Source organism: Onthophagus taurus, chromosome 1 (assembly GCF_036711975.1).
Source record: "Onthophagus taurus isolate NC chromosome 1, IU_Otau_3.0, whole genome shotgun sequence".
Lineage (NCBI taxonomy): Eukaryota > Metazoa > Arthropoda > Insecta > Coleoptera > Scarabaeidae > Onthophagus > Onthophagus taurus.
This window is the reverse complement of record NC_091966.1, coordinates 4,662,738-4,675,895: the sequence shown is the minus strand read 5'-3', so window position 1 is coordinate 4,675,895 and position 13,158 is coordinate 4,662,738. Positions and strand designations below refer to the sequence as shown.

General features: G+C 29.0%; 1 protein-coding gene across 3 annotated transcripts in view; it reads right to left on the bottom strand.

Moving 5' to 3' along the window:
• LOC111418561 (uncharacterized) overlaps positions 1 to 13,158 on the bottom strand; it is a 122,635-nt gene that overhangs the window by 15,832 nt on the left and 93,645 nt on the right. For 2 of the 3 annotated variants that reach the window (XM_071194770.1, XM_071194761.1), the window contains exon 4: positions 1,315 to 1,470. In XM_071194770.1, the coding sequence (XP_071050871.1) occupies positions 1,315 to 1,470 (156 nt within the window). The remainder of the gene's footprint in view (positions 1 to 1,314; positions 1,471 to 13,158) is intronic. The other variant, XM_071194774.1, reaches the window with a different exon arrangement.

Here is a 13,158-nt window from a genome sequence, read left to right as displayed (position 1 = left end):
GCAGAAAGTGATTCAAAAAATCATATCAACCAGGTTTATAAAAATTAATCAATTATTTATGGCAGACTAAAACTAGATTAAATTTGCTTTAAAATGTTGTTTATATCATTATGATATTCCAACTACTTTTTGAGATACGATATCTTTCATCCCTATTGATATGACAACAACGTTTATCAAACGTGCAATTTCGAATATTAAAGATCATAATAACGAGATTTATGAAAACTAAGAAATTATTTTCGGCACACTAAATCTATGTTAAATTTGCTTTAAAATACTTTTTATCTCATTATGATATCGTATCTAGTTTTTAAGATCCGTTTTTTTAAATTTTATAAAATATCGAATCAAACAGAAAGTGATTCAAAAAATCATATTAACCAGATTTATAGAAATTAATGAATTATTTATAGCAGACTAAAACTAGATTAAATTTGCTTTAAAATGTTGTTTATATCATTATGATATTCCAACTACTTTTTGAGATACGATATCTTTCATCCCTATTGATATGACTACAACGTTTATCAAACGTGCAATTTCGAATATTAAAGATCATAATAATGAAATTTATGAAAACAAAAAAATTATTTTAGGCACACTAAATCTATGTTAAATTTGCTTTAAAATACTTTTTATCTCATTATGATATCGTATCTAGTTTTTAAGATACGTTTTTTTAAATTTTATAAAATATCGAATAAACAGAAACTGATTCAAAAAATCATTTCAACCAGGTTTATAGAAATTAATCAATTATTTATGGCAGACTAAAAATAGATGAAATTTGCTTTGAAATGCTTTTTATACCATCACAATATTCCAACTACTTTTTCAGATATTGATTTATCAATCGTGGAAAGTTGACAAAAAGGTTGAAAATGAAAAATGTTTTAAATGCGAATTGTAAATTTCCATATTTAACTAATAGATTTTTTTTGCCGTAAATATATCAACTTAAATTTAATAATTCTGTATGTTTAAATTGAATTATTTAAATATATGATTTAGTTGAGTACGTACAAAAAAATTTATTTATTAATAAAAAATTGTATGTAAATTGTAAAAATTTTATGTTTCATGCAGGGACAGAAATAATTCAGTTATTTCAAATACACCTTAGTAAAAGTTTTATGATGATGAATTAGTAAATAAATCAATGGATGAAGTTGAAAATGAGAATAGTTTCAAATAAGAAGAAATAATGGTAGCTATAAAACTAATTAAAACCCTTATGATAAACATAAATCTAAAATGATCGAATCTATATTACCATAATATGAAAAAAATAATAAAAAAAGCGATACGTACTTTTACCTTTACCTTTTGTCGGTTTGGATCCGTTACATTTTTTCGTAATTTGCCTGTTTTGTTCGCACGATGGGTCACTGTTCGGTTTCAATTTGTCCTTTCTGCTCATCTGATTTTGAACGCATTCGCCCCAAGCTCCACGCTCGTATCGACAAGCTTTAAAAAGAAAAAAAAAGGGTATTTTAAGTAAAACTTAAATCAAAGAGACAAAGATCAGTAATTAACTAGAAACTCTAACGTTTGCACACCTTTAATTTCAGTAAAAAATCTTGTTTACATAAAAAAACTGTAAATACGGAGGCAATTAAACGGCCATTACGAGTTACGAACGAGGGTTTGGGAATAAATCTGAGGTGTTTATTCTGCGCGGAAACCGTAAATTTCTAGGCAGACATCTGGCGGAGATTACGTGCGATTTATGTGTTTTGAAAGACTATAAGATTTCGGTTTTTTTTCTTCACTTCCATCCCTTTTTGGAAATGTATTATTCAATAGGAAGGAGGAAAGAATTTATAAATTTTTTATATTTTACACTCTTTCAGAATGTATAAATAAAAGTTGTTTTAGTTAACGAGAAAATATATCAGAAAATATGCAAACAATCCTAATTACACAGTTGGGGCCTTAGTTGTTGTGTATAGATGGCGTGCCAGTCGTCAAGAGACCGCAGACCGGGTAATTAGCGCAAAAAGCCTTTAAATACGCTGAGTAGAATAAGCTGTGCAAAATAAGCTAGGCAGAATAAACTCGGGAACTAATGGGATAAACGGCCTCAAAATGTTTTGACTGCAAGAGTCCCGTGGTGAATGTCTGATTTACAGTTTGAACCCGTCATCAAGATTTAATTTATAGACCAAAGAACTTTCCTCGAAAACAGAAATATGAGACGCAACCTTTGTTTTGAACCTCTTGTTCAGAACAAAAGGATCAACTTGTAATTTACAACAAACTAATTTTTAGTCCAATTTTAAAATAAAAAAACGATTGGGGAAAAATCGGGTATCTTGGCGGGTTACGAAGTTTATCTTGCTTCTTTTATTTTTGTGGTAGTTCATGGAATCCCACAAGACGTCTTTCCTATCTATCACGACGCCCCCTCCTCCTACTCTAGACGTATATTATGCGAAAACGTCGTTTATCATTGATCAATGATAAGATCAATGCGTTCAACGTGCTCTAGTTAAACGTGACCCGGGTGGTCGAGTTATTGACGAAACGTGAAGAGTTTTCAACCAGTTCTGTAATAGCCAATCGTAAGTCGAATAAGATTAGGATTCGACGATGTTAAATAAATTTTGTTGTTGGAGCATATTTTTCTTAAATCTACTTTTTGGATTTGATTGGATCAAATCGAGCAATTACATTAATTTTTAATAAAAAATAAATGCTGAAACTCCCCAATATTAGGAGGATGTCAAGAATCATTTTTTAGTTGTTTAGATTTAAATCAAATTTTGCACTATTGCTATTAAAATTTATTTGAGGAGGTTAGTTTCAAATCGAAGCGACAAGTTATATGTTTTCTTAAAGAGGAAAGTTTAAGCTTTAATTTGATATAAAAATCATTTTATAATATTTAAAAATAAGGTTTCCACGATTTTTTGAATTTTATCATTTTTCTTTGTGATTCACCAACATCCTCAAAAACATCGTTATCTTACTAATTTTTTTTACAAAATCTTTTTAATGCTAAAATAAAAACTCTTATATTTTCTAAAAGAAGAAGATTTAAGCTTTAATTTGTTGCAAAAATGATCCCTTAACCTTAGAGAATATTATCTTGGCGATTTTTTTTTAAATTTAACATCTTACTCAATTTTAATCTTAAAATGCATCTATTGTCAACTCCTTTTATAAAAATTCTTTCAAACCGAGTCAATATCTTTAATATTTATTAAAAAAGAATATTCAAACTTTAATATACCATTTCTCCATCTTCAAATATGAAATTTTTCGAAGTTACCATTTTTTAGTTATTTCGGTTTAAACCTAAATTTGCATCGCTTTCTATAAAATTATTTTAATTAGATTAGTTTCAAATCAAAGCGATGAGTTGTACATTTTCTGAAAGAGAAAAGTTTAAGCTTTAATTTGATATAAAAATCATTTTATAATATTTAAAAGTGAGTCTTCCACGATTTTTTGAATTTTATCATTTTTTTTGTGATTCACCAAAATCATCAAAAGCATCGTTGTCTTAAAAATTTTTTTACAATATTTGTTTAATGCCAAAATAAAAACTCTTATATTTTCTGAAGGAAGAAGATTTAGGCTTTAATTTGTTGCAAGAATTATCTATATCTAGGCGATTTTTTTTAAATTATAACATTCTTACTCAATTTTAATCTTAAAATGCATGTCTTGTCAAACTCCTTTTATAAAAAATCATTCAAACAGCGACAATATCTTTAATATTTATTAAAAAAGAACACAACCTTTAATTTACCGTTTCTCAATCTTCAAATACGAAATTATTTGAATTTACCATTTTTTAGTTATTTCGGTTTAAACCTAACTTTGCATCGTTGGCTTTAAAATGATTTTAATGAGATTAGGTTCAAATCAAAGCGATAAGTTATACATTTTCTTAAAGAGAAAAGTTTAAGCTTTAATTTGACATAAAAATTATATTATAATGTTTAAAAATAAGACATCCACGATTTTTTGAATTTTATCATGTTTTTGTGATTCACCAAAATCCTCAAAAACATCATTATCTTAAAATTTTTTTTTATAAAATCTTTTTAATACCAAAATAAAACCTCTTATATTTTCTGAAAGAAGAAGATTTAAGCTTTAATTTGTTGCAAGAATTATCCGTTAACCTGAAAGAATATTATCTTGGCAATTTTTTTTTATTTTAACATTCCTACTCAATTTTAATCTTAAAATGCATCTATTGTCAAACTGCTTTTATAAAAATTCTTTCAAACCTAGACAATATCCTTAACATTTATTAAAACAGAATATACAAACTTTAATATACTATTTTTCAATCTTCCAATATGAAATTTTTCGAATTTACCATTTTTTGGTTATTTCGGTTTTAATCTAAATTTGCATCGTTGTCTTTAAACTTATTATAATGAGATTAGTTTCAAATCAAAGCGATGAGTTATACCTTTTCTAAAAGAGAAAAGTTTAAGCTTTAATTTGATATAAAAATTCCAGGATATTTTGAATGTTATCATTTTTTTTGTGATTCACCAAAATCCTCAAAAACATCGTTGTCTTAACAATTTTTTTTACAAAATCTTTTCCATCTCAAAATAACAACTTTTATATTTCCTGAAAGAAGCAGATTTAAGCTTTAATTTGTTACAAGAATCATCCCTTAACCTGAAAGAATATTATCTTGGCGTTTTTTTTTTATTTTAACATTTCTACTCAATTTTAATCTTAAAATGCATCTCTTGTCAAACTCCTTTTATAAAAAATCATTCAAACAGCGACAATATCTTTAATATTTATTAAAAAAGAACATACAACCTTTAATTTATCATTTCTCAATCTTCAAATATGAAAATTTTCGAATTTACCATTTTTTAGTTATTTCAGTTTAAACCTAACTTTGCATCGTTGGCTTTAAAATGATTTTAATGAGATTAGTTTCTAATCAAAGCGATGAGTTATACATTTTCTGAAAGAAAAAAGTTGAAGCTTTAATTTGTTACAAGAATCATCCCTTAACCTGAAAGAATATTATCTTGGCGATTTTTTTTAAATTTTAACATTCTTACTCAATTTTAATCTTAAAATGCATCTATTGTTAAACTCCTTTTATAAAAATTCTTTCAAACCGAGATAATATCTTTAATATTTATTGAAAACGAACATACAACCTTTAATTTACCATTTCTCAACCTTCAAATATGAAATTTTTCGAATTTACCATTTTTTAGTTATTTCGGTTTAAACCTAAATTTGCATCGTTAGCTTTAAACTGATTTTAATGAGATTAGGTTCAAATCAAAGCGATAAGTTATACATTTTCTTAAAGAGAAAAGTTTAAGCTTTAATTTGATATAAAAATCATTTTATAATATTTAAAAATAAGGCATCCACGATTTTTTGAATTTTATCATTTTTTTTAGTGATTCACCAAAATCCTCAAAAACATCGTTGTCTTAACAATTTTTTTTACAAAATGTTTTCCATCTCAAAATAACAATTTTTATATTTCCTGAAAGAAGCAGATTTAAGCTTTAATTTGTTGGAAGAATTATCTATTAACCTGAAAGAATATTATCTTGGAGATGTTTTTTAAATTTTAACAGTCTTACTCAATTTTAATCTTAAAATGCTTCTATTGTCAAACTCCTTTTATAAAAATTCTTTCAAACCGAGATAATATCTTTAATATTTATTAAAAAAGAATATACAACCTTTAATTTACCATTTTCAATCTTCAAATATGAAATTATTCGAATTTACCATTTTTTAGTTATTTCAATTTTAATCTAAATTTACATCGTTGTTTTTAAAATTATTTTAATGAGGTTAGTTGCAAATCAAAGCGATGAGTTATACATTTTCTTAAAGAGAAAAGTTTAAGCTTTAATTTGATATAAAAATCATTTTATAATATTTAAAAATAAGGCTTCCACGATTTTTTGAATTTTATCACTTTTTTTGTGATTCACTAAAATCCTCAAAAACATCGTTGCCTTAACAATTTTTTTTACAAAATCTTTTCCATCTCAAAATAACAACTTTTATATTTCCTGAAAGAAGCAAATTTAAGCTTTAATTTGTTACAAGAATTACCCCTTAACCTGAAAGAATATTATCTTGGCGATTTTTTATTATTTTAACATTCCTACTCAATTTTAATCATAAAATGCATCTCTTGTCAAACTCCTTTCATAAAAAATCATTCAAACAGCGACAATATCTTTAATATTTATTAAAAAAGAATATACAAACTTTAATATACCATTTCTCAATCTTCAAATAAGAAATTTTTCGAATTTACCATTTTTTAGTAATTTCGGTTTAAACCTAAATTTGCATCGCTTTCTATAAAATTATTTTAATAAGATTAGTTTCAAATCAAAGCGATGAGTTGTACATTTTCTTAAAGAGAAAAGTTTAAGCTTTAATTTGATATAAAAATTCCAGGATATTTTGAATGTTATCATTTTTTTTGTGATTCACCAAAATCCTCAAAAACATCGTTGTCTTAACAATTTTTTTTACAAAATCTTTTCCATCTCAAAATAACAACTTTTATATTTCCTGAAAGAAGAAGATTTAAGCTTTAATTTGTTACAAGAATCATCCCTTAACCTAAAAGAATATTATCTTGGTGATTTTTTTTTTATTTTAACATTCCTACTCAATTTTAATCTTAAAATGCATCTATTGTCAAACTCCTTTTATAAAAATTCTTTCAAACCGAGTCAATATCTTTAATATTTATTAAAAAAGAATATTCAAACTTTAATATACCATTTCTCAATCTTCAAATATGAAATTTTTCGAATTTACCATTTTTTAGTTATTTCGGTTTTAATCAAAATTTGCATCGTTATTTTTAAAATAATTTTAATGAGATTAGTTTCAAATCAAAGCGATGAGTTATACATTTTCTTAAAGAGAAAAGTTTAAGCTTTAATTTGATATAAAAATCATTTTCTAATATTAAAAAATAAAGCTTCCACGGGTTTTTGAATCTAATCATTTTTTGTGTGATTCACCAAAATCCTGAAAAACATCGTTATGTTAAAACATTTTTTAAAAAAATCTTTTCCATCTCAAAATAACAACTTTGATATTTCCTTAAAGAAGAACATTTAAGCTTTAATTTAATGCAAGAATTATTTCATAATTTTGATAAACATTATCTTGACGATGTTTTTAAAATTGTGCTCATCATCGCCTTAAAAATTTATTAACGATCATAATAAACTGAAATTTACTAAAGTATATTTAGAAGCATTTCCAAGAATTTTTCATTTTCTACAAGATATTTCCTAAATTGTAACTTAATTTATTAGAAAATAAATTTAATCCGACGTAAATGGCTTCAGCTGTGGGGAAAATTTAAACTTGCCGACCACATTTTTCCGCAAGTTTCGGCGCGAGGTATTTTAATATCAAAATTTAATGTCGATCAGTTTTAAAAGTAGATGGCAACCGGCTTTATTGGAAAAGTTTCCGGTTGAGGCCATTTTCGAACCCCGCCCCTGCATGAAAAGAACGAGTCGCGCCACTGCAGACGATAATGTGAAAAATTCCCAACTTGGTTTTCTTTTAAAAACCCATTTTAAAAAGTCTTTTTTTTTGCAGTCTTGTTTCGGGTTTACATAATTTCTTAAACAGATGACGCTTTCCAAAGTTTCTTTTCTTTCCTAGTTTAATATTCTTTTCTTTTTTCGGTTTGAGAACTCCACCGCGGAAATTAGACTCTCGGTAAATGCTATTACCAAGATGAAATTTAATTTTAAATTGAAAAACTGCAAATTTCAATTTTCTAGCTTCAACATTTTAATATTTATCCGGATATTAAAAAGTCTACGGCAATATACCTATTTAATAAAAGCTTCTTAATAAATTAATAAAAATTCTTTCAAAAATATTAAAGTTTTTTAATTCCCCATTGTTTTAAAAACTTAGTCACGATTATTTTTATAGCGAGACCGGAAACAGAAAACCTATTTTAAGACTTTATACTTTCTTCGCAGAATTCATAAAACTTTTAGTAAAACATTTACCCAGAATATCGTTGATCGTGGCGAAATTTACGGAACGATTATCGCCTAACAAAAAGTAGAAAGTTAAATCATCATCTTTTAGATACTTTACAGGTAACATTTTGTCTACAAATCTTTGTTGTATTGAACTAAAAGTAGAATTAACTCTAGACCTAGAACTAGAAACATTCGGGTTTAACCGGCTTAAAAGACGTACGGTTAAACCCGAATGATTCTAGTTCTGGGTCTAGCGTTAGTTTAAATGACAGTTGTGTTAGTTCTGGTAATAGTGCTAGTGTAAAACTAGAACTAACACTCTACCTAGAACTAGAATCATTCAGGTTTAGCCGTCTTTAGAGACGTCCGGTAAACGCGAATGATTATAGTTCTTGGTATGGTGTTAGTTCTAGTTTTACACTTGCACTGTCACTAGAACTAACACTCTATCTAGAACTAGTTCTATATAGGAACAGTGCTAGAGTAAAACTAACTAGAACTAATACTAGACCTAGAACTAGAAACATTCGGGTTTAGCCCCACGTCTCTCAAGATGGCTAAACCCGAATGGTTCTAGTTTTAAGTCTTGTGTTAGTTCTAGTAATAGTGCTAGTGTAAAACTAGAAATAACACTCTACCTAGAACTAGAATCATTCAGGTTTAGCCGTTTAGCCGTTGAGACGTGCAGCTAAACGGGAATGATTATAATTCTCGGTATAGTGTTAGTTCTAGTTTTACACTTGCACTGTCACTAGAACTAACACTCTATCTAGAACTAGAATCATTCGGGTTTAGCCGTCTTTAGAGACGTGCGGCTAAACTCAAATGATTCTAGTTCCAGGTATCGGGTTAGTTCTACATAGTAACAGTGCTAGTGTAAAACTAGAACTAACACTAGACCTGGAACTAGAATCGTTCGGGTTTAGCCGTCTTTAGAGACGTGCGGTTAAACCCAAATGGTTCTAGTTCCAGGTATAGTGTTAGTTCTACATAGTAATAATGTTAGTTCTAGTTTTAATTGTTATACAGCGCTAGATTGTCGTATATTTTTATTAAAGTAGTTGAAAGGTTAAATATACGTATTAGAAAAGTACATATATTAGATTATATAGTAGAACTAGAATCATTTGGGTTTAGCCGTCTTAAGAGACGTACAACTAAACTCAAATGTTTCGAGTTCTAGGTGTAATGTTAGTTCTAGTGGTAGTGCTAGTGTAAAACTAGAACTAACACTCGACCTAGAACTAGAAACATTCGGGTTTAGCCCCATGTCTCTCAAGACAGCTAAACCCGAATGGTTCTAGTTCTAAGTCTTGTGGTAGTTCTGGTAATAGTGCTAGTATAAAACTAGAACTAACACTCTACCTCGAACTAGAATCATTCAGGTTTAGCCATCTTTAAAGACGTGCGGCTAAACCCAACTGATTCTAGTTCCAGGTATAGTGTTAGTTCTAGTTTTACACTTGCACTGTCACTAGAACTAAGACTCTATCTAGAACTAGAATCATTCGGGTTTAGCCGTCTTTAGAGACGTGCGGCTAAACCCAAATGATTCTAGTTCCAGGTATCGTGTTAGTTCTACATAGTAATAGTGCTAGTGTAAAACTAGAACTAACACTAGACCTAGTACTAGAAAGTTTTGGGTTTAGCCGTGCGTCCTCAGCCGTCTTTAGAGACGTGCGGCTAAACTCAAATGATTCTAGTTCCAGGTATAGTGTTAGTTCTACATAGTAACAGTGCTAGTGTAAAACTAGAACTAACACTATACCTAGAACTAGAATCATTCAGGTTTAGCGGTCTTTAGAGACGTGCGGATAAACGCGAATGATTATAGTTCTAGGTATAGTGTTAGTTCTACATAGGAACAGTGCTATTATAAAACTAGAACTAACACTAGACCTAGAACTAGAAACATTCGGGTTTAGCCCCACGTCTCTCAAGACGGCGAAAAGCGAATGGTTCTAGTTCTAAGTCTTGTGTTAGTTCTGGTAATAGTGCTAGTGTAAAACTAGAACTAACACTCTACCTAGAACTAGAATCATTCAGGTTTAGCCGTCTTTAGAGACGTGCGGCTAAACCCAAATGATTCTAGTTCCAGGTATAGTGTTAGTTCTAGTTTTACACTTGCACTGTCACTAGAACTAATACTATATCTAGAACTAGAACCATTCGGGTTTAGCCGTCTTTAGAGACGTGCGGCTAAACCCAAATGATTCTATACTCTGTTTTTAAACCAGGAGGAGTAAACGCGAAAGTCAGATTTACACTAGAAAATATCACTAGATATTTTGGCGGTAAATATAAATTAATAATTATTATTATTTATTTATTTACTTATTATTGTGAAATTTGTTGTGAACAACTATTAGGGTCACGATCCATACCTTGTTCTAAAAAGAACAGATTTCACTCAATTAAATTGAAGACGCAAAAGGGTTTAAAAAAAATTTACAGCAATGACACAAAACTGTCGAATTATCAATAACCTAACTTTCAAATTCAAAATCAAAATTTAAAATTGCCTGTGTGTGAACCTTCCTCGCATTCAACCAATCACGTGCAAGATCAATCTGGTGACAAATTTAAAATACTCCTCCTGGTTTAAAAACAGAGTATAGTTCCAGGTATAATGTTAGTTCTACATAGAAACAGTGCTAGTATAAAACTAGAATGAATACTAGACTTAGAACTAGAAACATTCCAAAACTTTCTAGTTCTAGATCTAGTGTTAGTTCTAGTTTTAGTTGTAATTCAGCACTGACGTCACGAACGGGCCTTCTAGCTATACAGGATGGTTCAAATTCGATGTCCGAATAGGCTAACTCGGAAGCTATAACTGTTAGAAAAAAAGTAGCTGACATGTCATGATCTCGTTTTTCGAGAAACTGGTAATGCCGAAAACCTCATAGCGCTATCGTTTTTTGTTTCTCCTCTAGAGGCCAAAATTGAAAATATCGTAAAACCAACAAGTGCAATTATCTTGGTTATTATTATAGGTGGAGTATTATAACTAAGACATTATAGGGACACTTTTTTACAGAGAATTTCATGACGTCGGTTTTAGATTTTGAGATATCAAGACAATCTTCGTTTTTTTAAATGGAAACAACCACTGATTATTCGCTTATTAAATTCGTTATTTTTTTCTGATTACAAAAATATAGGGTTTGACAGGTCTATTTCTTATTGTTTTAGAATAAAGCAAAAAATAAACTTTTTTTAGTATCCTCAAAGAAATTAAATTTACAGTTTCCTGTAAATTATAACTAAAAATTAAAAAACATATTTCTGATATTTGAAACAAATACATTTGTTGAACTATTTAATTTATATTTGTTTTACACAAAAGTTGGAATAGATTGCATTATTTCACATTTTTTATTAATATTTAATATTATTATTAAATGACTTAATAAATTATTGATAGATGGCGCTCATATATATTTTTTTATAAAGTACCGCGGTTTGCCGCCATTTTGGCTCGAAAGTCAAGCGGGAAATTTAAAGCTATGTCGTTCTATTGATAACATTACGCCAAAACTCCTTTCTTTTTTCTCGTGGTACTCTTAAGAGTCGAAAGCCCTTCTTACTGCTATTTTTGCAACTCCAAAGCCAACAAGACGGCAATATTTTTGTAAATAAGTGGCGAGAAGCAGTGACAAGTTGTCAAACCGCCATTTTGGCTCGAAAACAGACGTCATGAACCGCAGTACTTTGTAAATCTAGGGACTTTATTTTTTTAATTCAAATAAACATTGCAACTTTGTTTGTATTCAAAAATTTTCGGAAGTGTCAAATTAAAAATCCTGTTTTTTAAGATGTATTACGAAAATTACGAAAAGTTTAATATGTTAGAATGTTACATATTAGAAAATAAAGTAAATTTTATATAAATTTTTAGAATAAATTTTAGTAATTTACAGGAAACTGTAAATTTAATTTCTTTGACGACACTAAAAAAAACTTTATTTCTAGCTTTATTGTGTAGCTATTTGTGTATATAGCTGTCCAAATTTATATGCATTAAAATGATTGACTTTTGACAATAACAGACACTATATTCCTCGTATTAATCCGTTATATCGAGATTTTACTACACCGTTAAATTAGTATGTTTAATAATGGAATTCGTATCAACACATTGAGAGCCATTAACGCACAAAGGTTAATTTGAAGAGGAAGAGAGATGGAATAAGAGATTAAGCAGTTTGCGGAATCAACAATGGAAGGGTAGTTTGTAAATGGCACAAATGTCTCTATTGAAATCCGTTTACAAGCGTTCTCTCGACCATTATTGATGTAGTAACTAGAAACAAGCTTGTTTCAACTCGACGTAACAACTTTCTGATTGTTTTTGTAACCCTCCCTCAATCAATACAGCCAGGATTGAAATTTCTGATGAATATTTACTGCTTTATCAACGGAAATTTACAACATATTAATTACTTTGTTGTGGGAATTGTTTCTCTAAACGTTAAACCTACCCATCTAATAGATTTCCGGAAAACAAGTTCGCATTTCAATTTAATCGCCGTCGCCCTCTTTCCACAGGGAGGAGGCGGGGAGGGTGTCGTCGACCAAGAGGGAGTTTTAAATCACGAACTTGTCCCCAGCGCAGTGCAAAAACGAGAAACGATTCTCTTTTAATCAGGGCGTAGAGCAAACACGGCCACATTACGTATTCCGTGAATCACGGTCGACTCAAAAAGTAATTCGTTTGATGTCGCTCAAGGTAAATGAGAAGGTTAACGAGGAAATTCATAAAATCATTTAGGTTTATCTTTGTGTTATTATTTTAAAGAAGATAAATAAATAATTAATAAGAAAAGATGAAACTTAAAAAAGTTATAAGTTTTTGAGTTAATGAACTAGACATGTTTTAAGTACAAGAAGCTTTTTTTTATCTCTCCTAGTTTTTGCTTTTAGATTTTGCAAAGTTGGTAAAACTAGAAATGTTTTTTGTACATGAAGCTTCTTTTATTTCTTTTTGCTTTCAGTTTGTAAACTGTTGTGATGTTAAAAAAACATGAAATTACACAATGTTTACTATTAGGTTCAGCTAGGTTGTTTTCTTAGTTGATATAAAATGTTTCTCGTACACAAAGATTTATTCTATCTCTTTGGATTTTTGAGTTGTAACTGTAACACTGTT